General features: G+C 40.3%; 1 protein-coding gene across 1 annotated transcript in view; it reads right to left on the minus strand.

Annotated features, from left to right (window-relative positions):
* Positions 1 to 24,216, minus strand: part of LOC124721704 (dual serine/threonine and tyrosine protein kinase-like) — a 333,620-nt gene that overhangs the window by 221,538 nt on the left and 87,866 nt on the right. Inside the window, exon 5 of the mRNA XM_047246790.1 lies at positions 19,884 to 20,103. Coding sequence (XP_047102746.1) covers positions 19,884 to 20,103 — 220 coding nt within the window. The remainder of the gene's footprint in view (positions 1 to 19,883; positions 20,104 to 24,216) is intronic.

Here is a 24,216-nt window from a genome sequence, read left to right on the forward strand (position 1 = left end):
GAGGATATGAAGGAGCATGCACAAGTGGTCTGGTGGTATGCAGAGACAAAATCGGCGACCCTAGTGCAAAGTAACTTTCATCGAGTTTACAACAAAGTGTCCCCATTGTTTAAGACTATAAATAAGTGATGTGATCAGTTTTTGGCTACTGGGAGTGTTGCAACAGGGCATTGTGGTGGTAAGCCAGGGATCAGCGAACATTATGTGGAACAAGTATGGCCGTCATTCGAACAAAGTCCACAGAAGTCAGTGCGACAGGCAGCATGAGAACTTCGTATGAAACGTTCAACAGTGCACAAAGTGCTTCATCAGCGATTATGTCTGTACGCATATAAAGTTCAGGTTGTGCAAGAAATCAAGTCTGATGATCGACCAAAGCGAGAACAATTTGCATGTGTCATGTTAGAATGCATTGCCGTGGACGCGACATTTTTATCACGCGTGATGTTTACTGACGAGGCAACCTTTCACGGGTCAGGGGCTGTCAATTGTCACAATGTGCGCATTTTGGTGTCCGAAAATCCACATGTACCTAGGGAACACATGCACGACAGTCCGAAAGTTAATGTGTGGTGTGGTTTGATGATAAATCGCATTGTTGGGCCATTTTCCTTTCAGGAGCTGACTGTGGATGGAGCCATCTACCTGGACATGTTGGAACAATTTGCCGTGCCACAGAGAACAGACCTGCAGCCAAATGTGACGTTTCAACAGGACGGTGCACCATCCCATTGGAGCCTTGATGTCTGAAAATTTTTAAATGACACATTCCTGCAACGATGGATTGGCCGTGGAGGTCCAATTTCTTGGCCGCCACGATCGCCCGACATAACACCCCTCAATTTTTTCTTGTGGGGTTATGTGAAAGACCAGGTATACGATACACCAGTACTGCAAGACTTGAAACAGCGCATAAGAATTGTCATCAACTCTGTCACAGAACAGATGCTCCGCAGCACATGGCACAAAATCGATTATAGACTTGATATTCTTCGCACTACCCATGGTGCCCATGTTGAAGTGTACTGAACCGTCCACCTGTGTATGAAAACTTGATGAGCTGCTGAATGATTTCCCTGTATTTGTTCGTCAATAAATTAGGAAACACAGATTTTATGAGTTCAAATGTTGGAGTCTCATTGCAGACACCAGGTATAATAGCCTACCATATGACATAAGTGAATGAAAATAAGCAAAGTAGACTGATTTTCATGTCGAACAATCACTCGCTTCTGATACCGTTGAAATGGTAAAAATAGCAGTATTAAGTCTTTGAACAAGATCCTGAACGTGGGCTTTACACGACAGCTTACTACCCATCTGAACACCTAGAAATTTGAACTGTTCAGTTTCATTAATCATATGCCTGTTCTGTGAAATTAAAATGTCAGGTTTTGTTGAATTGTGTGTTAGAAACTGTAAAAACTGAGTCTTACTGTGATTTAGCATTAGTTTATTTTCTACAAGCCATGAACTTAGGTCATGTACTGCACTATTTGAAATCGAGCCAATGCTGCACGCAACATCCTTTACTACCAAGCTAGTGTCATCAGCAAACAGAAATATTTTAGAGTTACCTGTAATAAGAGAGGGCATATCATTTATATAAATAAGAAAAAGGAGTAGCCCCAACACTGATCCCTGGGGCACCCCCCACTTGACCGTAGCCCACTCAGACCCCACATTACAGCCATTATCAACATTAAGTTTATGTACACAGAGATAAACTCTACACATTGCTTTAATAAATATGGTGCATTCTCTACTGTCCACTACAATAAACTGTACGCTGGACTATTTTTCCTTTCAGTTGAGTCCACTAATGGACTCATCCACAGGGACCAAGTGTTGGGGCACCTGCCCTTGAGAATTGCTTTTTAACTTTTACATTGGGTCCTTTCTCTTTATCCCTGCAACTCCTCCTACCCTTTTCAGGCCCTGCTGGCTTCATCCACCAGTTGACTGGTGATATTGGAGGTAATCATCTGCGCTTCCCCTAAACACACACACTGGCTTCCCTGTACTGCAGCCACCTCTGAGTCAGCTCACTTAATTAAAACTTAAGTATCTCCACTTTATTTACACCAATTGTTATGTTGCTTTTACCGTTCTTATTATAATAAAATCCCGCATCACTTAACCACTTTACCACTAATTACATTTCTTAATTATTATTGTTATTGATGTAAGTTGTTAATTATCAAATTGAGCACGGGCAGCATTATGACAGCACACTGACATGTCTAAGGAGTTTACTTGTTGTTCTATCTCCAAGTAAGAAAAGGCCTCAGTTGCACCTGCAAGTCTGCACCTGGGACTGTCAAAGTGAATGGGGTGTGAGTAATCTCATCTCTAGCCACATGTTCAGCCAGTTCATTCACTAGGATACTCACACGACTTGGGACCCAGAGAAAGATAATAAAACAGGTCATTTAAGTTCAGACAGAAGACCATGAATAGTAGATATCACAGGGTGACAAGAGTAATGTTGGTCAATGGCCTGCAAACTGCTCACTGGGTCACTAAATATTAAAAAGTGATCAAGGGAGGACCATTTAATAAAACGGAGGGCTCTGTCAATTGCCATCTGCTCCATCGCAAAAACACTACATGTTCCTGGCAGCAAACAATATTCCTGACTCACAGTAGGCACAAAAGCAAAGCCTGTTCTATCTATGGCTTAAGGGAAATCAATGTAAAAGACAGTAACACTCTGAAACTCTAAATGGAGCTGCGTGAGAAACCATGGAGAGTACATTCTGAAGAGGATAGTTGGAGGTCCTGACAGAGGGCTGCGAGGCACATTCCAATTGGTAATCCCAGCCAAGACGAGGGGGGTCAATGCCCTTGATATGCAAAAAGGATAGGATATGTTGGATGATCAGGAAACTGTTGAATTGCGATAGTGTTGGTGAGCACAAGTTGCTACTGTTGGGACTGCGGAGAAGATGCTCACTTCAGCAAGCAGAATGTCTATGAGAATAGTACAGAAGGCACCATGGCCAGTCTTTCTCCACAACAACGGACTGGGTCTAACAATTTCAAAGTCAAAGGCACCACCCAATGATAAACCTGGCAACCATAGTCTAAGTGGGATTGTACCAGAGTCTGGTACATGTGGAGGACAGTAGTACAATCTGCACTCCAAGAGATGTGGAGAAGAAAGCAGAGAGTGTTAATCTTTCATGTGCAATTAGTCTTTAGTTGACAAATATGGGGCAGCCAAGTAAACAACTTGTCAATGAGGAGCTTGAAAATTCAGGACTGTGCAACAATCCCAAGTAGAGTTTTGGGTCAGGATGGACAGTGGTACGATAACAAAAATTCAAGACCCGCATTTCTGCAGGAGGGAAATAGAAACCATGGGAAAGGGTCTTAGCAGAGATGTGTTAGATAGCACCTTGGAGCTGGCATACAGCCAAGGCTACAGAGTGGAGAGCTGTACCAAATGCAGAAGTTGTTGACATACAATGCGAGAATGACTGGTGGGACAACAGAGGTCACTAGTCCATTAATGGTGATGAGGAAGAGTGTGACACTCAGCACAAAATCCTGCAGGGAGCCATTCTCCTGGACCTACAAGGGACCAACAGATGTATCAATTCTAACCTGGAACAACCAGTGGGATAAAAACTGATGAATAAAAATTGGCTTCAAAAGCCCCAGTCATGGAGGGTACATAAAATGTAATGGTGTCAGGCAGTGTGGTGTGCCCTATGTGGGTCAAAAAAGACTGCAATGAGATTTTGGCATTTAGAAAAAGCCTCTTGGATTGTGATTTCCAATCTACCCAAATAGGTGGGTTGTGGAACACCCCTCCCAGAAACCACACTGGTAGGAGGAAAAAAGGCCTCGAGAACCCAGCACATCTGTGGACACCCACTCTTTCAAACACTTTGCAGAGCACATTGGTGAGGCAAATCGATCAGTAACTCTCGACAGATGTTGGGTTTTTGCACAGCTTACAGACTGGAACAATGATACTATCTAGCCATTGCAAAGAGAAGACACCGTCGAGCCAAATATGGATGAAGACATTGGAGAACTGGAGCTGTTGTGTAACAGATGTTGTACCACATGATTGTAAATGGAACCAGAGCCCAGGACCATATTGTGAGATGAGGCGAGGGCCTGAAGCAATATCCAGTGAGTGAATGGGTCATGAAATAATTCAGCATGCCATAGGGCCAAGGAGAGGGGGATATCTTCAATTTGTCACTTATGCCTCCGGACAGCAGCTGCATAAGAAGTGCAGCGCAAGGTGGTCAGCAACAGCCTACGAATCGGTACTGAGACCATCCTAAAGGGCAAGACCAGGTACAGTTGTGGATCTCAGGTGGCCCAGAAGACTAAAAAGATTGGCCTACACCTAGGATGAAGAGGCATATGTCTTCCAGGAGGAGAGGTAGCACTCCTTACTGTGTTTTATCAGATAGTGAGACCTAGCATAAAGTAGCTAAAAAGTGACAAGTTTCCTCTGCAAAGGATATCAATTCAAATGTTGCACACCTCTTCGGCAATCCTAAACAGCTCTTGCAATGTCTTTTGTCTAGCATGGCAATGGAGGGGACATGTAGAAAGCGGAATAGCAGTTCCGGCAGTGTGGGTCATTGCATCAGAAATTTCTTGCACAGCTTCGTCAATGCAGTCTGACAGAGCGGGCGAAGGTAACAGCGAGAAACACTACTGCCAGTTGGCTTTTCAAAGCACCCATTGTGCTAGTCAGTCCATCTGGGATGGCAAGGAAGAGACAGGATCACTGTAAAGTGGTCACTATCATAAAAGTCATCCTATAGTGATGATTGTAGTGAAGTCACAAGATTGGGGTAAGATATTGTTAGGTCGGTAGCTGAAAAGGTGCCATGAGTGGCACCAAAGAGGGTAGGAGTACCATCAGTGAGGGGGAGACAGGTCATGGTTGATAAGAGAAGCCGCCCCCCCCCCCCACCCTCCCACAACAGGTGGTGTGCACTGAAGTCCCCAAGTAGGAGAAAAGGGGTGAAGTTTTTGGATTAAGTTGGTCAACTCTATGCAAATAAGTGGCCTGCCTGGAGGTAAATAATCATTTGCACCTATTGCTTGCAATGTGGTATGAAGGGGAGTCCAGTCACTAACGACACCTATGTGAACCAATGTACAGACAGACCCCTCCAGATGCCCTCTTAGGGCCAGCAGGGCTCCTACTCAATGTGCAGTAACCATGGAGCACTGGGGAATGGTCACTGGTGAAGCACATTTCTTATAGAACTACACAAATTGAGGAAGAAAAGGAAATAAGGTGGTGTAGTTCTGGCAGGTGACAGTAATATCTGTTACACTCTCACTGAATGACGGTGTTATGGGTGTTCAGGTTAGGTGTAAAAGGGGACAGGAGGACCAGTCACACCCTTTGGTGGCTGAGATTCTCACAAGGGCCTCTCTGTGATGGGTGTAGGGACAGATGAATAGTGGGCAGCCCTGGGACTCATAGCCTATGGTTTCTTCAGCCACTGGCTGATCTGTGGGTTTCAAGGGAGAGGTATCCCTCTCACCAGTAAACAATGGAGGAGGAAGCTGCTTCTCAGGCCAAGTGCTGAAAGTGACTCACAAAGATGGTGTCATGGGGACTGCAGGGGAGGTGAGTGGTGGGAGGAATGGTTTGGAAACAGTTGATTTATTGGGGCTGATGGTAGTGACTTTTCCATAATTTGACATCATGTGAACAGGATGTAAGTGTTCATATCTTTGTGTCTCAGTATCAACAGGAGACCAAAAGATTTGCATTCCTGTATCTTCTTTTCTTTCTTGAAGACTCAGCAAACCCATCAACATGGTCGTTCAGGAAGACTACCTTCATGGAGCGATTGTCTGCAGTTGCTGCATTTTCAGTGTACTGTGCAGCCGGATGACATACAACCAAAGCATAAGCACTGGAACCACGTCATGGGTGGTGAGATGTAAGGTTTCACATTAAAACTGTACACCATGACTTCAAAGTATAAGACAAAGGCACATGTACCTGTTTTGGATGTGTCTGACAAAATGTACACCTTGCCACTATACGAGATTAGCCTGTAGCTCCTCATCTGCAGCATAAGGTCTCTGCTGAAGATTATTCTTTGCATCATATTGAAATTTTGTGTGGGGCAATGGTCACTGGTATGTCAACCACCTGAAGAGCTGCAGATTACACATCAGAGGCAGCTTTAATCAAAAGCAATCCAATATACATTTTTACCAAAGACTGAACTACTACAAATTGTTCATCAATACATTCCACAAAAAGTACCTGCTTTGTCACAGTAAAAGTATCAGCAGGTTCAGAGAGGAAACAAAGGAGCAGTCTTACCCCTATACTGACAAAGTGGTGGTTTTGCTGCAGAACCCAGCAATTTAAAGAGAGAAAACTAAGCTAAACATGTGTACAAAAAAAGAATTGCTGTGAACTTTGAAATAGAGAGACTAGCCAGAAACCACTTCACAACACATGGCTTACACCTAAACAAATGTGGCAAGGAGATTATCTGCAATAGACTGGCCTTCCTGACAACTATGGGGGACAATAAGAAACCAAAAGTCAGAAACCATAAACAGACGCTAATAAGCAATTGGATAAAGACAAACAAGATGGGAAATAAAAAGAGTAATAGTGGCCATACTGTGCAAACTACACTAGACAAATGGGTCACAAAGTCACAGAGGCAAAACACAAACCCCTGACCCCTCAAAAAGGTCACGAACCTGAAAGGATCAAATAATGTGATGGTGAACATTATCGAGACACCCTCCAAAACGTCAATGTGATGCCTCAACAGTGTGAAGTGCATGTGGATACTTTTCAGGCCCACCTGGAAGATGAGATGGCTGCCAAGGACGACCAACAGAACCAGCACAACTGCTCAGAAGTCAACATACCTGGAACACAGCACAATTTAAACTAAAGGTCAGTGACACAGTAAATATGACTTCGAGCCCCCTGTGTAAACCCCACTCAGACCTGAAAATCTATTATCACAATGTCCAATCCTTGAGCAACAAAACTGATGACTTAAGCATTTTGCTGACCAGTGAACTCAGCGATATCTCAGTAGTATGCCTAGCAGAGCACTGGCTCTGCACTGATGTGGTTAAGCTAATCTCACTACCCAACTTCAAATTGTGTGAACACTACTCCAGATCAAATGATGGACATGGTGGGGTTGCCATCTTCATCAAACAACACATTGAATATAGCCCACTTCCTACCCTAAAGGAAAGAGGAACAGATACGATCTTTGAATGTGCAGCCATAAAGCTTACAGATCTAAATCTAATTGTAGCTACAATTTACCGTCCCCCCTCCAGTAGTATTAATGATTTTCTGTTACAAATGGACTTGTTTCTATCCAAAATAAGTCAGAGGAAACAGGATGTGATTATATGTGGTGACTTTAATATAGACTTTCTCACCCACAACAGAAACAGGAAAATATTGATTAACATTGCAAAAACTTATAATCTGCATGGCCTTGTAAACGAGCCCACTAGAATAACACCCACATCCAAGACAGCTCTAGTTCAAATTTTTGCAAATAGAAATAAACTTAACCCAACTCAAGAAGTATACAATGCATGATTCAGCGACCACCAAGCTGTCATTCTAAAGGTCGATGTTAGCAAAGATACCTCACAAACCCAGTCCCACCTAAAACTTTACGAAGGTTTCTCACCCAAGAGAACTTGAACAAGCTAAATGCCCTCCTTAGTAAAGAAAAGTGGACAGAGATGTACACAGCCAATGATGTCAACATGAAATTCAACATATTTCTTGACAAAATGATCCACCACTTTGAAGAGGCCTTTCCGCAAAAACCAGTAAGAATAAATAATAACAATAATAATAATAATAAGAATAAGAATAAGAATAATAGAAACAAGAGTTGGATTACACCAGCTATAAAAATCTCTTGCAAACATAAAAGAATACTCCACATGTTATGTAAACAAAGTAGTGACTCCCCCAACTAACAGAATACTATAAAAACTACACATGTATCCTAAGAAGAGTGATAAGACAAGCAAAAAGGATGCAGAATGATGAGTACATTGACAAATCCAGCAATAAAGTAAAAGCAATGTGGAATATCATAAAAAGGGAAAGAGGGGAAATGAAAGCTTCACACACGAACATAGAAATCAAACTCCACAATGAATCTATATCTAATCCCGAAGTTGTGGTGAACTTATTCAACAATTTCTTTACAAGCATAGCTGAAAAACTGGTCCAAAATAATCCTAACACAAATTACCAACCAGCAAACCAAAAATATCACACATGTGCAGAGTCAATTTTCATTACCAAAGTCACTGAAAATGATGTTGCAAAAGCCCTCAGAGAGTTAAAAAAATTCATATTCAGCTGGAATTGATGGCATCCCAGCAGCTGTAATCAAAAATTGTGAACACACAATTGCTGAACCATTAACTCACCTCTGTGACTGTTCTTTCCAGGCAGGTATCTTCCCTGAAGCTCTGAAACTTTCTAAAGTAATTCCTGTCTTCAAAAAAGGTGATAATAAAGATATGAATAACTACAGGCCTATCTCAATCTCATCCTGCTTTTCTAAAGTTTTTGAAAAAATAATGTCCAAAAAAATGATGGACTTAATTGAAAAAAAAAAGATTTACTAAGTTTAGCTCAACATGGGTTCAGAAGCAACAAATCTACTGAAAAGCAACAAATCTACTGAAACTGCAGTATATGATTGCATAAATACGCTTTTAGAACTGTTAGATAGAAAACAACCCATAACAGGCATATTTCTGGATCTGTCAAAGGCTTTTGACACTGTTGACCACAAAATATTACTGGATAAATTAGAACACTACGGTATCAGAGGAATTGCAAACAACTGGATTGCTACATTCCTAACCAATCGGATGCAGAGTGTCAGCATGAAATATACTAATAGACAAAGCAACTCAATAACCGAAATACTATCAAGTAATAAAACTGTAAAGCAAGGTGTTCCACAGGGCTCAGTATTGGGACCCCTACTTTTCCTCCTGTATATTAATGACCCGAGCCTGAATGTTGATGCACACAAAACAATAATATTTGCTGATGACACAACTGTACTCCTCAAAGGGGAGAATACAGAGGCTGTGCAAAAAGCTGTGAACTTGGCTACTGATCAACTCAGCAACTGGGCAAAAATCAACAGATTAACTATCAACACCAAAAAGACAGCTTCCATGAACTTCCACACAACACAAAATGCAAATTCCTCTCAGTCATCTGTCACTATAAATAACCAGTCAATAGATACTGACACTGTTTTCAAATTCCTAGGTCTGTGGGTTCAAGATAACCTGAAATGGAATACACATACAGGAAAGGTAAATGCCAGGATTTGTACTGGCTGTTATGCATTGAGTGTACTGAAAACATGTGCTAGCCTGAAAACATTAACCAATGCATACTACGCTTACATACAAGACCACCTAAAATATGGTGTAATATTCTGGGGAAATGCTCCAACTGCTCTGAGCACATTCAGAATCGAGAAGAGAGCAATGAGGATTATTACTGGGAGCAAACCCAGAGACTCCTGCAAACCCATCTTCATAAAGTTGGAAATTCTTACACTGCCTTGCCTCTACATTCTTGAGACTAAAATTCTTCAGAAAACACATAGTGTCAACTGACCCCAGAGTCGTAAAAAATAATGAAATACATGAACACAACACCAGGAAAAATGCAAACCTGCATGTTATATGTACAAACACTCAACTGTGTAAAAAGGGAGTTTTCCACATGGGCCTCCAACTGTTCAACAATCTTCCCACTAGTATTAAGTCCATTGAAGACAACATAAAATTTAGCAAAGCCGTGCAGTCATATTTGTTGTGTCACTGTTTTTACTCTGTAAATGAATACTTAGAACAGTAATCTTGCTGTTTGTGTTAAATTGAAAACATTGAGCAATATAATACATTAGGATACTATAGGCTTACGTTAATATATGTTAACAATGTTAAATGATATTTTCCGACATCTGCAACACACTGTGTACCATCAGATCACATGGAATAAATAAATAAATAAGCAGTTTTCTTTGTATAAAGTCCATGATGGGCTGATTGATACAGTAATCGGTTTCCATAATTATATATAGAGACAATTGGGTGGAATGGTATTGGTAATAAAAATAACTTTGCAACTGAGACTGCTGCTTTATATAAGTGTTCTCTGTTCTATGAGCTACCCTGCCAAACTATGCAACTGACATCAGCAGTCAATGTTGAAATGTGTCTAACAGACTTTTCCATGACTGTTCACTTCAGCAGACTGGAACATTATCATGTACAAGTCATGCTGTCCCCTACTATCATGACCGCAGAGCCACTGCAGGATGAGTGTGTCTTGCCACAGGTATGAAAAAAGAAAAAGTACCATCCCCTTTGCAACCAAGATGTACACTGCATTCCAAGTACCCTCATGTGCTTTGGTCATGAAATTAGGTATGCTCAATTATTCCCTCTGTCTGTGTTCTGGAATTATTTCTCCAGGGATTTGTGACTGGCAAGAACTGGGTGGCAGAAATGAAGATTCCAGCTAACCACAACAGTCCCCCGGCCCATGTGGCCCATTCTACCATCTGTTACCTTTCCTGGTCTTGCATCAGCAGGCTGTAATCTCCACAATCATCTTAACTGGCTCTGATGGGGCTGATTTGTGTGATTTGCTGACTGGCCATCTATGTCCCTGTGGAGTGCTCTTGAAAGTGTTTAGTGGTCTTCGTGTGCTTTGCTGCTGAGTGTCATGCTGCAAATTTCAGCCTACTGCCTTTCTTTCGACTGCAATGGGCATATGTCACACCATCAAATGTCTTGTTTCACCAAGCTGACATGTACCTAATTGCCTGCAGCATATTATTTGCCTGTACTCATGTTTTTGATTTTGAAAGCAGTGGAGCATTTGCAGAGCTGGTGAGAAAGATTATTCATTTAATAACAAGAAATAATCAACAGCTCGTAGAAAAGGAATAAGATGCAGTGGATTGCCTGTAGTTTCACAGGTAACAAGGGTCAGTGTATTTTGGTTAGCACACGAGGTGTGATCAAAAAGTAATGGGAATTTTTTAATTTTGTACACTTTATACATCCAAATTTCCTTTCTTTTTATCTTGTTGTTGCACATGTTCCTGATATATGTTTGAATTTTCAGCTGTTTTGAATATTTAGTTTATTCTTAACAATCAGAAAGGTTGCGTGTGTTTTTGGGTGGCTCTGAGCACTATGGGACTCAACTGCTGAGGTCATTAGTCCCCTAGAACTTAGAACTAGTTAAACCTAACCAACCTAAGGACATCACAAACATCCATGCCTGAGGCAGGATTCGAACCTGCGACCGTCGCGGTCTTGCGGTTCCAGACTGCAGCGCCTTTAACCGCACGGCCGTGTTTTTGGGTGCTTGGCAAATATTCACTTTCAAAAATGATGGATGAAAAAGATTTACATTAAATTTTGATTGAATATTGAATGAAGTGCAGCACCACATTCAAAATGTAGGCTGCAGCTTTTGGCAAATCTGCTATGAGTAAGACAAGAGTTCACATGTGGTATAAGAGTTTGAAAGAGGATCTAAATGTTGTATTCAACAACACCCAACCTGGACACATTAACACTTCAATTACTGACAACAATGTGAAAGAAGTAAAGAAAATGGTTCTGGAAAATCAGCAAATCACCATCAGAGAGGTTGCTAATGATGATGGCATATCCTTTGGCTTATGTCAAACAATTTTTTCAGATGTTTTGGGCATGAAATTTGTAGCAGCAAAGTTTGATACAAAATTGTTGAATTTCAACCAAAAATGACGTCACAAAGACATCGCTCAAGAATTGCTGAATAAAGTCGGCAATGATACAGAACTTCTAAAGAAGATTATAACAGGTAATGAAATAGTTAAAACCAAGGCCCAGTTGTCCCAATGGAAATTGCCTGAAAGAGCCAAGACTGAAAAAATTCAAAAAGTTTGATCACATGCAAAAGGTCTTCTCATGGTTTTCTTTCATTACAATGGGATATTGAATCACGAGTTCCTGCCTTGTCGTCATATGGTCAATTAGGTATACAACATGGAAGTTAGGCATTGTTTGCATGAAGCAATCCAAAGACAATGAGCAGAATTGTGGCAAAACCACTCTTCGAAATTGCAACACAATAATGCTCCCACTCACTCCTCAATGGTTGTTCGTGATTTTTTTGGCAAATAACAAAACCGTTATGTTGCCTCAGCCACCGAATTTGCCGGACATGGCCCTCTACGACTTCTTTCTATCCCCAACGCTGAAGAGAAACATGAAAGGACATCATTTTGCCACCACTGATAAGATAAAAACAGAATTGTTGAAGGAGTTGAACACAACAACGAAACGCGAGTTCCAGAAGTGCTTCCAAGATTGGAAAAAGCATTAGCATAAGTGTATTACATCAGAGAGAGACTACTCTAAAGGGGACAAAGTTGACAATGGTGAATAAAGATTCTTTAACGAAATAAAAAATTCCCATTACTTTTGGATCACACCTAATATACGTAAGGGGCAGTTCCCTATTGTCATAAGCAATGGACCATGAAGAGAGATTTAACAGTGAGCTGTTATGACCACTTATTTGTCCTAACTGACAACAGTCACACATGATAATTTACTGTCATTGTGCTTGTATGTATTATACACCGATGTCAACCATTGAATTACATGTGTCCTCTGGCTCGCTGATGTCCATGAAACAGTATGTGGCTCTCATAAATTGACAACTTTTGTACCAGTCTGCTCTGAGAAAGAGAAAGTAAATGCAGTTCCACATGTTTTGGTAAACCACTGTAGCCCAAAGTGGCTGTCATCATCTTTTTGTTAAATAAAAATGGCAATGCCAGTGGGTGACGCAGTGAAACACTTCTACGCTTCTCGTTTTACCACAGGATCTATGGTTTACCCTGGCACTAAATGCTAAGGACTATTACTACTCGTTCTGTTGTCCGTTATTAAAATGACACATGTAGAACATTTCATTTGATTTCCTGACTAACAAATAATGCCCAATGGTATATGAACATTAGTTTAGATCAACAAACAGCTAATACAGTTTGAGTACATGAGTATTGTTTTCTACCTTCTTTTCATTCATGCTTAAATGCCACGAACATTTTTATCGCTAATAGGAACTACCCCATTATGATTTTGGCACTATGTTACATTATTAACACATCTTTTAAACACAAGCCACACATTATGCTTCTACTAGAATGCTAGTCCGCAGAGCAGGGTGAAATACACTATGTGATCAAAAGTATCCAAATACCTGACTGAAAATGACTTACAAGTTCGTGGTGCCCTCCATCAGTAATGCTGGAATTCAATATGGTGTTGCCCCATCCTTAGCCTTGATGACAGTTTCCACTCTCACAAGCATACATTCAATCAAGTGATGGAAGGTTTCTTGGAGAATGACAGCCCATCCTTTACGGCGTGCTGCACTGAGGAGAGGGATCGATGTCGGTCGGTGAGGCCTGGCACGGAGTCAGCGTTCCAAAACATCTCAAAGGTGTTCTATAGGATTCAGGTCAGGACTCTGTGCAGGACAGTCCATTAGGGATGTTGTTGTTGTGTAACCACTCCGCCACAGTCCGTGCATTATGAACAGGTGCTCGATCATGTTGAAAGATGCAATTGCCATCCCCAAATTGCTCTTCAACAGTGGGAAGCAAGAAGGTGCTTAAAACACCAATGTAGGCCTGTGCTGTAATTGTGCCATGCAAAACAACAAGGGGTGCAAGGCCCCTCCATGAAAAACACAACCACACCATAACCACAACATAACTCCAATGCCTCCGAATTTTACTGTTGGCACTACACACAATGGCAGATGATGTTCACCAGGCATTCGTCATACCCGCACCCTTCCATTGGATCACCACATTGCGTACCGTTGTTCGTCACTCCACACAACGTTTTCCCTCTGTTCAGTTGTCCAAATGTTTATGCTCCTTACACCAAGCAAGGCGTTGTCTGGCATTTACCAGCGTGATGTGTGGCTTACGACCAGGCACTTGACCATGAAATCCAAGTTTTCTCACCTCCCGCCTAACTGTCATAGTACTTGCAGTGGATGCTGATGCAGTTTGGAATTCCTAAGTGATGGTCTGGATAGATGCCTGCCTATTACACATTACGACTCTCTTCAACTGTCAACACACTGTCAGTCAACAGACGAGGTTGGCCTGTACGCTTTTGTGCTGCATGTGTCCCTTCACATTTCCACTTCACTATCACACTTGAAACAGTGGACCTAGGGATGTTAAGGAGTGTGGAAATCTGTGCACAGACATATGACACGAGTGACACCCAATCACCTGACCACATTCAAAGTCTGTGAGTTCCGCGGATTATCCCATTCTGCTCTCTTACATTGTCTAATGACTACTGAGGTCACTGTTATGGAGTACCTGGCAGTAGGTGGCAGCACAATGCACATAATATGAAAAACATATGCTTTTGAGTGTGTCTGGATACTTTTGGTCATATAGTGTATGTAGAACTTAAACGGAATTGTTGCTCATAAGAAGCAACAACATCACTCCACTAAATATACTTAGGTAGTCAACATTAGATTGAGTGCAGCATCACTAATGTCATTCAAAGCCGTTAGACAGCGTAACACCACCTCATTCACTGAGCACCCATACCATTTTGACCATGCAGTTATTAGTATCAGTACACCTAAGACAGAGCAAATCCAAAACAACAATAGGAGGTTCACCAACTGAGTGATGGGTAGAGTCTCTACGCATTTCCTCGAGTCTTGCAGTTTGGCAATAATGGAATTCCAAATAAGCTTCACACCAATGGCTTCTTTAGGCTATCAGAATAATAATGTTGGAATTATCAAAGTATTGCTAAAACACTACTATCTTCAGCAGTACTCCTGTTTGGAGTGAGTACAACTCAGAAAGTGATGCTAATTTTACTATATAATGGAGGACAGGAAGTCTTTATAGAGGCCTGTGACCATGATTCATTTATACTCAACTATCTATCTGGATGGGACTTCATTTCTTCATATACGTAATGTATTGCCATCATCAGATCAAAAACATAAATGAAGAATCACTATAGTCTATCATGCCAAACAGCGCATAATCATAGCAAGCATATGTGCTCTTATAGTGCTAACAATGACAACTGTTAAAATGTAGCAATGGTTAGCAGTGGTTGTTTGGCATCATGATCCAGTAACATATGGACAGTCTCAGTTAACTCTAGAACCATCTGCCCATCCGTGCCATCACATTACACCTTGAGAGTTCTCTATGAATATTATGCTAGCCTAGAGGCATCAGTCATACGAAGCCATCAGGGATTAAGTTAATAACACTTTTTGCCGACTGCAAGGCACTGCATAGAAAATCAGCACCACACCCAGCTTGGGGAATCAATTGTTATTTGTGGGTTCTCTCTGTCATAAGCACACTAAAACTTGAAAAACTCTTTAACATAACTGCTTTTTGCTTTTACTGACAAAATAGGAGCAGCAGTTATATTTGCAATTGTTACGAGTAGATGATACTTCTCATTCTTTCCATATTTATACACCAAATGACAGTTTTGCTAACAGATGACTTATTCTAGACGTTACTGGCAGTGTTCTTAAGGAAAAGCTTTTTTAAATCTATTATGTTCAAAAGATGTCATGCCTACTCATAATGTTCACAGTATAAACAATGGAGATGCTCCAAACAAGTGACTCACGTCTGATGAATGAGTTTTTCTGTTTTCAGTATGCGTAAGACAAATAATAATAATAATAATAATAATAATAATAATAATGGTGACATTTATTGATGTATGATGTTTAGTTTGTAGAAGGTGCATCTGAGTATTATTAGTAACTATGCTCTAGTCCCAAAACCCAGTCAGAGAAATGGATATAAGACTCGTCAGCTTATATTTTCGGTGTTCTGGCCCTCGGTAGCCATGTCTCCGAGATGCAAGATGGACTAACTTCAGAGCCCGCTCAAGAAACACAATGGCTGTTATTCTTTCTGCAGTAATATAACTGAAACTTGTTTGTCAACTCTGTCATTGAGTCACTTCCTGGATGACACTGAATTATCCTGCTAAATTCACTTGATATTTTCTTCTCACTGAATAATCTGAGTGATTTTCATTTGAGGTGTGACATCACATTTCAATTTATAGTTTTGAGTCCAGGAAAGTTGTTCCATGCAAAAACTGCAACTAATCTTGTCTTTAACATTGTAATTTATCTCCCCTAGTCACCACTAGGGCAATACAGGAGAGACCAATGCCACAGCAGTTTGCTAGCTCTGAGGTAACGTAGTTCAGCTGTAAAGTGAAGGCTACCTCTCTCAATGAAGGCCAGAATTTTATCTATTCTGTGATAGAGCTATAAGCAGTCAGATCACAAATCAATGATGAAACCTTAAGTCATCTTTCTCATAAGTCTTATAGTTACTTTCAGTAGCCCATAGTGTAAGGGCAAAAAACTTAAGATACTGCACTCTGCTAACATCTTTTGCTGTCTCTGACAAAATAATTTTTTTATTTTTGTGACTAACAATTTTATTTATAAGTTTTTATTCGTGAATAATATATTATTTATAAATAATGAATCATTTATTAACTAGCTTTTTAATGCATCTACCCGAACTACCACATTTTCATACTATTTGAATATGACAAAAGACAGCACGTAAAAACATATCATTTTCAACTGCATAATATCTTAGTAATTTGTATCAATTTAGGTATGCTTGTGTTACAGATACTTTTTGTTTATTAAAATATACTTTCATTGTAAGGATATCATGGTAAATTTTAATTCATATTTTAACAGCAGTTCTTCATTAAATTATTGAAAACAACAGTAAACATAAGAGAGAAAGTAATCAACAACAATATATTCTCTAGCTTTATATAAAACAACTCGACAATGCTCAGATAGTTCACAAATTCCACGCCTTTAGAGACCTACTAGTTCAGAGTTAAAGATGCTTTCAAGACAGAAATGAAATGCATTCTCATCCGGAAAGGAATTTTTTTGATGGTGGTTCAACAAGGAGGAGGTAAGGTAAACGCCTGCAGGCACAAGGACAGGAAAATAATTGTCTGAGGGAAGACTACACAAACAAACACATGGATAACTTATTCTGAGAAATTATTGTGCTGTAGCAGCACTTGATGCAGTTTTGTTGGTCATTTTCCTCACACTGTGACAGAGTGGCATCTCTGATATTGGCAGCAAATGGCAGCTGTGATGGACACTTCCGTGGAGAGCAGCTCATAGTGCACAACACACCTCTTTCCAACAGATGCAAAATATAATCTGTTCACACTGACCCATGCTCAAAAAGATGTCTTCCGTTAGGGCTGAGCTATTAATTTCTTCTTAAGAAGTTAACATACAGCCATCACAGCTCAACACCACTAACAATGTAGCATAGAAATGTCCCAACATGTTTCACATCATGGCTAGTTGTTGCATATATGACCCACAAAGCATGCAAGAAAACTAAATAAGAGGGACATGGATACTTGTTTTACTATCCGTGTCATGAGGATTACCACAGGAGGTGACAGTGATTCAGAAATCATGGGTCCTAGTTCTCCTACACTCATATTTTCCATGACACTGGCAGAGACCATAAGTGAAAACACTATTTTTAACAAAGTAAATTTCAGTGAAATGACAAACAAAATTTATAGCCCTTTAATGGTTCACAGCAGTGGTATACACTTAAGTGACCTACCCCCTCCCCATTCCTCTCCTATTGCGCATTTCACTTCCTTGTCTTCATATCAATCATCTCCTTTGGCTCCCAGTATTTTCCACTGTCTTGTTAACTCACTCACTCACTCACTCACTCACTCACTCACTCACTCCCCCCGCCCACCCATCCTTCACATGATTTTTTTTTTCCCAGTCTTCTGTCTCACTGTAATAGCTTTCTCCATTTAAATTTCACTTTCATCTTGCTCTTCTTGTTTTGATCTTAAATACTCTATGGCACAACATCAGAAAAGAATTGCAAAAATAAGAAACCACATTCATGTAGTAGCCCTATCAGTTACACGAGTTGGTCTTAATCTATTAAAATGTGATGATGATGATAGTAACAACAAATAGAAACAGCATAAAGCATGATGAGGCAATAATGATAGGAATTTCATTACAATGCATAGTTAAAATGCAGCAGCAACAAGATTCCATGCTCTGTGAGCTGCAACATTAAAAAGTTTATTTCTTGTTACTTTACTGTCATCGTCGTCTTGGTCTTCTGGAAAGACTGGTTTGGTGCAGCTCTCCCTGTAAGTCTATCCTTGCCAGCCTCTTCAACTCTGCATAACTACAGCATCCTACATCAATTTACACACACACACACACACACACACACACACACACACACTCTTCCTCTTCCACTACCAAACTGGCAATTTCTTGATGCCTCAGGTCATCTCCTTCCGACCAGTCACTTCTTTTGTCAAGTTGTACCACAAGTTTCTTTTTCTTCCAATTCAATTCAGTACCTCTTCATCTGTTATTCCATCTACCCATCTAATCTTCAGCATTCTTCTAGAGCATCACATTTCTATTCTCTTCTTGTCTGAACTGCTTATTGTCCGTGTTTCATTACTGTACAGGGCTACACTCAAGACAAATACTGTTAGAAAAGACTCTCTAACACTTCAATTGATATTACATCTTAACAAATTCTGCAACTTCAAAAATACTTTTCTTCCTATTGTTAGTCTGCATTTTATATACTCTCTACTTCAGTCATTATCTATTATTTTGTTGCTCAAATAGCAAAACTCATCTACTACTTTTAGTCTCATTTCTTAATCTAATTCCCTCAGCATCACCTGATTTAATTCAGTTATGTTCCATTTCCCTTGGTTTATTTCTACTGATTTAATCTTGTAATCTCTCTTGAAGACATTATCCATTCTGTTCCATTGCACACTGACAGAATTTCGATGTCATTGGCAAATCTCGAAGTTTTATTTCTTCTACAAGAACTTTAATTCCATTTACAAATTCCTCCTTGGTTTCCTTCACAGCTTGTTCAATGTACAGATTGAGTAACATTGGGCATAGACTGCAAGCTTGTCACACTTCCTTCTCAGCTACTGCTTCCCTTTCACATTCAACTCTTGTAACTGCAGTCTGGTTTCTGTACAATTTGTAAATAACCTTTTGTTACCTGGAGTTTATCCCTGCTACCTTCAAAATTTCTAAGAGTGTAGTCTGCTCAACACTGTTAAAAGCTTTCTCTAAATCTACAAATGTTATAAATGTAGGTTTGCCTTCTCCAACCTATTTTCTAGGGTAAGTTGTAGGGTCAGTATTGCCTCATGTTTTCCTCACATTTCTCCAGAATTCAAACTTATGTTCCACAAGGTTGGCTTTGACCAGTTTTTCCTGTCTTCTGTAAATAATTCTGTCAATATTTTCCAACAATGACCATCAAACTGATGGTATGCTAGCATTCACACATCAGTACCTGTCTTCCTTGGGACTGGAATTATTACCTCAATCCTGAAGTTTGCGGATATTTTGCCTATCTCTTACATCTTGCAAAACATGTGGAATAATTTTATCATGACTGACTCTCTAAAGGATCTCAATAATTTGAGGGAATGTCATTTACTTCAGGGGCATCATTTTGACTTTGATCCTTCATTGCTCTATAAAATTATTCTTGCAGTTTCATATCTCCTGCAATTTCGTATCCTCCATCTCATTTTTATCTACTTCCTCATGTGATTAAAAATGTTATACATTACCAAGTTTTCAATAAAATGATATTCAAAAAATTTAATATAAAAAAACTCACCAATAAGTGATAACTGATGAAACACAACTAAATTCCTATTTTCCATAGCATCTTCACAAGAGTGACCTATACTACGTGCAGCTGCCTCAAGCATTTTATCAACAGGTGATGACGTGTATGTGCTGCACAAGTTTTCAGGTGTTCTGACTTGTGATGTAATAACAAAGCAGAACACTTTCTCACCAAATATTTCCTTCAGTTTCTGTAATTCACGAACATGCTGAAACAAAAAGAACAATGTTATTTAGAATAGTGTATGATGATCTGGTAGGTAGGTAGGTAGGTAGGTAGGTATGTATGTATGTACACTCCTGGAAATGGAAAAAAGAACACATTGACACCGGTGTGTCAGACCCACCATACTTACTCCGGACACTGCGAGAGGGCTGTACAAGCAATGATCACACGCACGGCACAGCGGACACACCAAGAACCGCGGTGTTGGCCGTCGAATGGCGCTAGCTGCGCAGCATTTGTGCACCGCCGCCGTCAGTGTCAGCCAGTTTGCCGTGGCATACGGAGCTCCATCGCAGTCTTTAACACTGGTAGCATGCCGCGACAGCGTGGACGTGAACCGTATGTGCAGTTGACGGACTTTGAGCGAGGGCGTATAGTGGGCATGCGGGAGGCCAGGTGGACGTACCGCCGAATTGCTCAACACGTGGGGCGTGAGGTCTCCACAGTACATCGATGTTGTCGCCAGTGGTCGGCGGAAGGTGCACGTGCCCGTCAACCTGGGACCGGACCGCAGCGACGCACGGATGCACGCCAAGACCGTAGGATCTTACGCAGTGCCGTAGGGGACCGCACCGCCACTTCCCAGCAAATTAGGGACACTGTTGCTCCTGGGGTATCGGCGAGGACCATTCGCAACCGTCTCCATGAAGTTGGGCTACGGTCCCGCACACCGTTAGGCCGTCTTCCGCTCACGCCCCAACATCGTGCAGCCCGCCTCCAGTGGTGTCGTGACAGGCGTGAATGGAGGGACGAATGGAGACGTGTCGTCTTGAGCGATGAGAGTCGCTTCTGCCTTGGTGCCAATGATGGTCGTATGCGTGTTTGGCGCCGTGCAGGTGAGCGCCACAATCAGGACTGCATACGACCGAGGCACACAGGGCCAACACCCGGCATCATGGTGTGGGGAGCGATCTCCTACACTGGCCGTACACCACTGGTGATCGTCGAGGGGACACTGAATAGTGCACGGTACATCCAAACCGTCATCGAACCCATCGTTCTACCATTCCTAGACCGGCAAGGGAACTTGCTGTTACAACAGGACAATGCACGTCCGCATGTATCCCGTGCCACCCAACGTGCTCTAGAAGGTGTAAGTCAACTACCCTGGCCAGCAAGATCTCCGGATCTGTCCCCCATTGAGCATGTTTGGGACTGGATGAAGCGTCGTCTCACGCGGTCTGCACGTCCAGCACGAACGCTGGTCCAACTGAGGCGCCAGGTGTAAATGGCATGGCAAGCCGTTCCACAGGACTACATCCAGCATCTCTACAATCGTCTCCATGGGAGAATAGCAGCCTGCATTGCTGCGAAAGGTGGATATACACTGTACTAGTGCCGACATTGTGCATGCTCTGTTGCCTGTGTCTATGTGTCTGTGGTTCTGTCAGTGCGATCATGTGATGTATCTGACCCCAGGAATGTGTCAATAAAGTTTCCCCTTCCTGGGACAATGAATTCACGGTGTTCTTATTTCAATTTCCAGGAGTGTATGTATGTATGAGGGTTAGAGGTGAACATCCTGTAAATGTTGAGGTGGTCATAGAGAGAGCACAGGCATATGCCTACAGTGATTTATGGTAATTTTCTAATCTGAATCAGTATGTTTAGAGGGGAATTTAAAAACTCAGTCCTCTCACATACATGGGTAAGTGCACCATGTCATCTCATTTTGTATTTAGCATTCATCTTTACTAAAATCTGGAATGGAAAATGAACATTAAATATTTTGTCTATATACTACATGATTACAGGCATAAAATAACTGCATGGAAAATGGTTTTTTTTTCCAGAACAACAAAGGAAATAGAAAATAATGGCCAAATAATTTACACATTTCAGCAGGCCATGAAGAATCGAGTGTACCATGGCAGCAGGAAAATATGTAATAATGAAATGTCTGGCAATGTAGAAACACACACAGTTCATTCCATGTTAAGTCATCCATGCCATCTCACCCATCATCTAATATTTAGATGAAACTTGCCTTATTTGTCCTCCCTATTGAGATAAGTAACCATATCAAATTTTAACATTTCATCTCTCTCTGGTTTAGGTTAGTGGCACATAAAATAATAATATTCCATCTTCAGCCACAATACCACCAAGAAATGAAAAAAATATATACATAAATTTTATTACTTTGTTTTTCAAAAAACATGGTTCACCCTTACCTCAAATATCACATAAAATGGAAAGGGATAATCCGTTTTGTTGTTCTTCAAATCAGTCCTCAAAACATGGAATATTGATGAGATAATAAATGTAATGAATATTTTGTTGCTTTGGTATTTTTTGCTTATGAAGTGAAGAGAACCCAATGTAGAAAAAAAACATTAGTTTCTAGATATTAATTTTCAAAATGTAAATAAATTTCATGCATAATTGCATGAATCTTTTTCTTTTATTTCACACTGCTTTTTCCTTATGCTTCCAACATCTTTTTTGCCGGGCAAATTTCTAGACTGTTCATCACTATGGTAAAAGTTTGTTACTAAATCAATTGCTTTGGTTTTCAGTTCCCCGTTTCCAGGTTTGGTTCAGCTAACAATCCTTTATTTTAAAAATATTATGCTCTTACTGTGCTGAATATTTAGAATCTTTGAAAATATTTCAAATTTTTCATTAAGATAAGTTTAGTATCATATGGTTAGTCAACAACTGATTTTGTTTCTTCTTAAACTGTTCCTTATTTTATCAACCATGAAGTCCATATCGCATCACATGATGCAGCTTGTAAATATTCTAATTTGTGATGATTTGGGACTATGACTGAGCTAAATACAACAGCACATGTTGTAACTGTAAAATTTTTGCATCCTTCAGGACCTTAGCTGACAATCCATTGGCCCAAATAAGAGGATACTTGCACAGTTCCCATTCCTCACATGCTAGCTATTGTTGAACAGCCTAAAACATCGAACTATAAGAGCTTACCAGTTTTCAAAGGAATGTAGGTGCTCTATTCAGAAAAAAATGTTTCTTTTATAAAATTATGTCTACTGTACACAGTTCTGTTTAAAAAATTGGATTAACCTTTTTTTTTTTTTTTTTTTTTTTAAAAAAAAAAAAAATGACAACTGGCGACTGAGCCTGTTTCTTTTATAAGCTTAATCGTATAAAATCTTTGCTAGGTCAAAAGCATATTATTAGGAACCCCTGAAATTTCAATGGTTTACTTTAGATTCACAAGCAAAAAACTAAATTTTATTATTTCTTGCAAAAACAACAGCTAAAAGAACAAAATATCCACTAATTTTATTTTTTCAAGCAATATCTCATGCTTTGAGGATCATTTTTGCAAAATAAAATACAAAAATTTATGTATACATTTTTCTTGTCTTGATACTTTTCTTAAAGGATCAGATATTGTTCTACAGTCCTTATAGTATAGAGTATTCAACCTCCAAATTTTCCTTTGTTTTGAAAATAAATAATAAAAAATTCATTTTCAAAATGTTAACATGTGTCATTTTGCATCATCAAAATGTTGAAATCGATGAACAGTGGAAACATTTAGTGATAAAATGTTAAAATTTTGTACGGCTACTTATTTCAATAGGGAGACCAAATAAGTCAAGTTTCATTCAAATCTAAGATAGTGAGAGAAAAAATGCTTTTCTCCTCAGTGAACTGACAGAGCGACATAAACAAAAGTAAGAAAGTGTGCCAAAGAGAGGTAAATAAATGTGACGAAGTGGAAAAATTTATGTGCATCCATAAAAGACAACAAAGAAACACTGTTGTAAGCACAGCTACTTGTCGATGGCTTAGGCTAAAACACACACACACACACACACACACACACACACACACACACACTTGTGCTGGCCACACCTTGCAGTTTATTAGCCCACCATATAGTCCACCTAGCAGCCCTCTTACACCGACTAGGACAGTTACTGTCGAGTCTTAATCCTTTGTGAAACTCACAATATGACTGAAGTGTACATCATACGCTTATCAATAAACCATTTTTCTCTGTCCCCCTGGCAATCCATTCATTCCACATGCACCATACCACTAGCAAAGGTGGTGACAAGGTTGAAGTCTGCCGCTCTCGCCTGCCATCTGGTTGCTGCCATGTTCCAGCTAT

The sequence above is a fragment of the Schistocerca piceifrons genome, chromosome X (genome assembly GCF_021461385.2).
Source record: "Schistocerca piceifrons isolate TAMUIC-IGC-003096 chromosome X, iqSchPice1.1, whole genome shotgun sequence".
NCBI classification, from domain to species: domain Eukaryota; kingdom Metazoa; phylum Arthropoda; class Insecta; order Orthoptera; family Acrididae; genus Schistocerca; species Schistocerca piceifrons.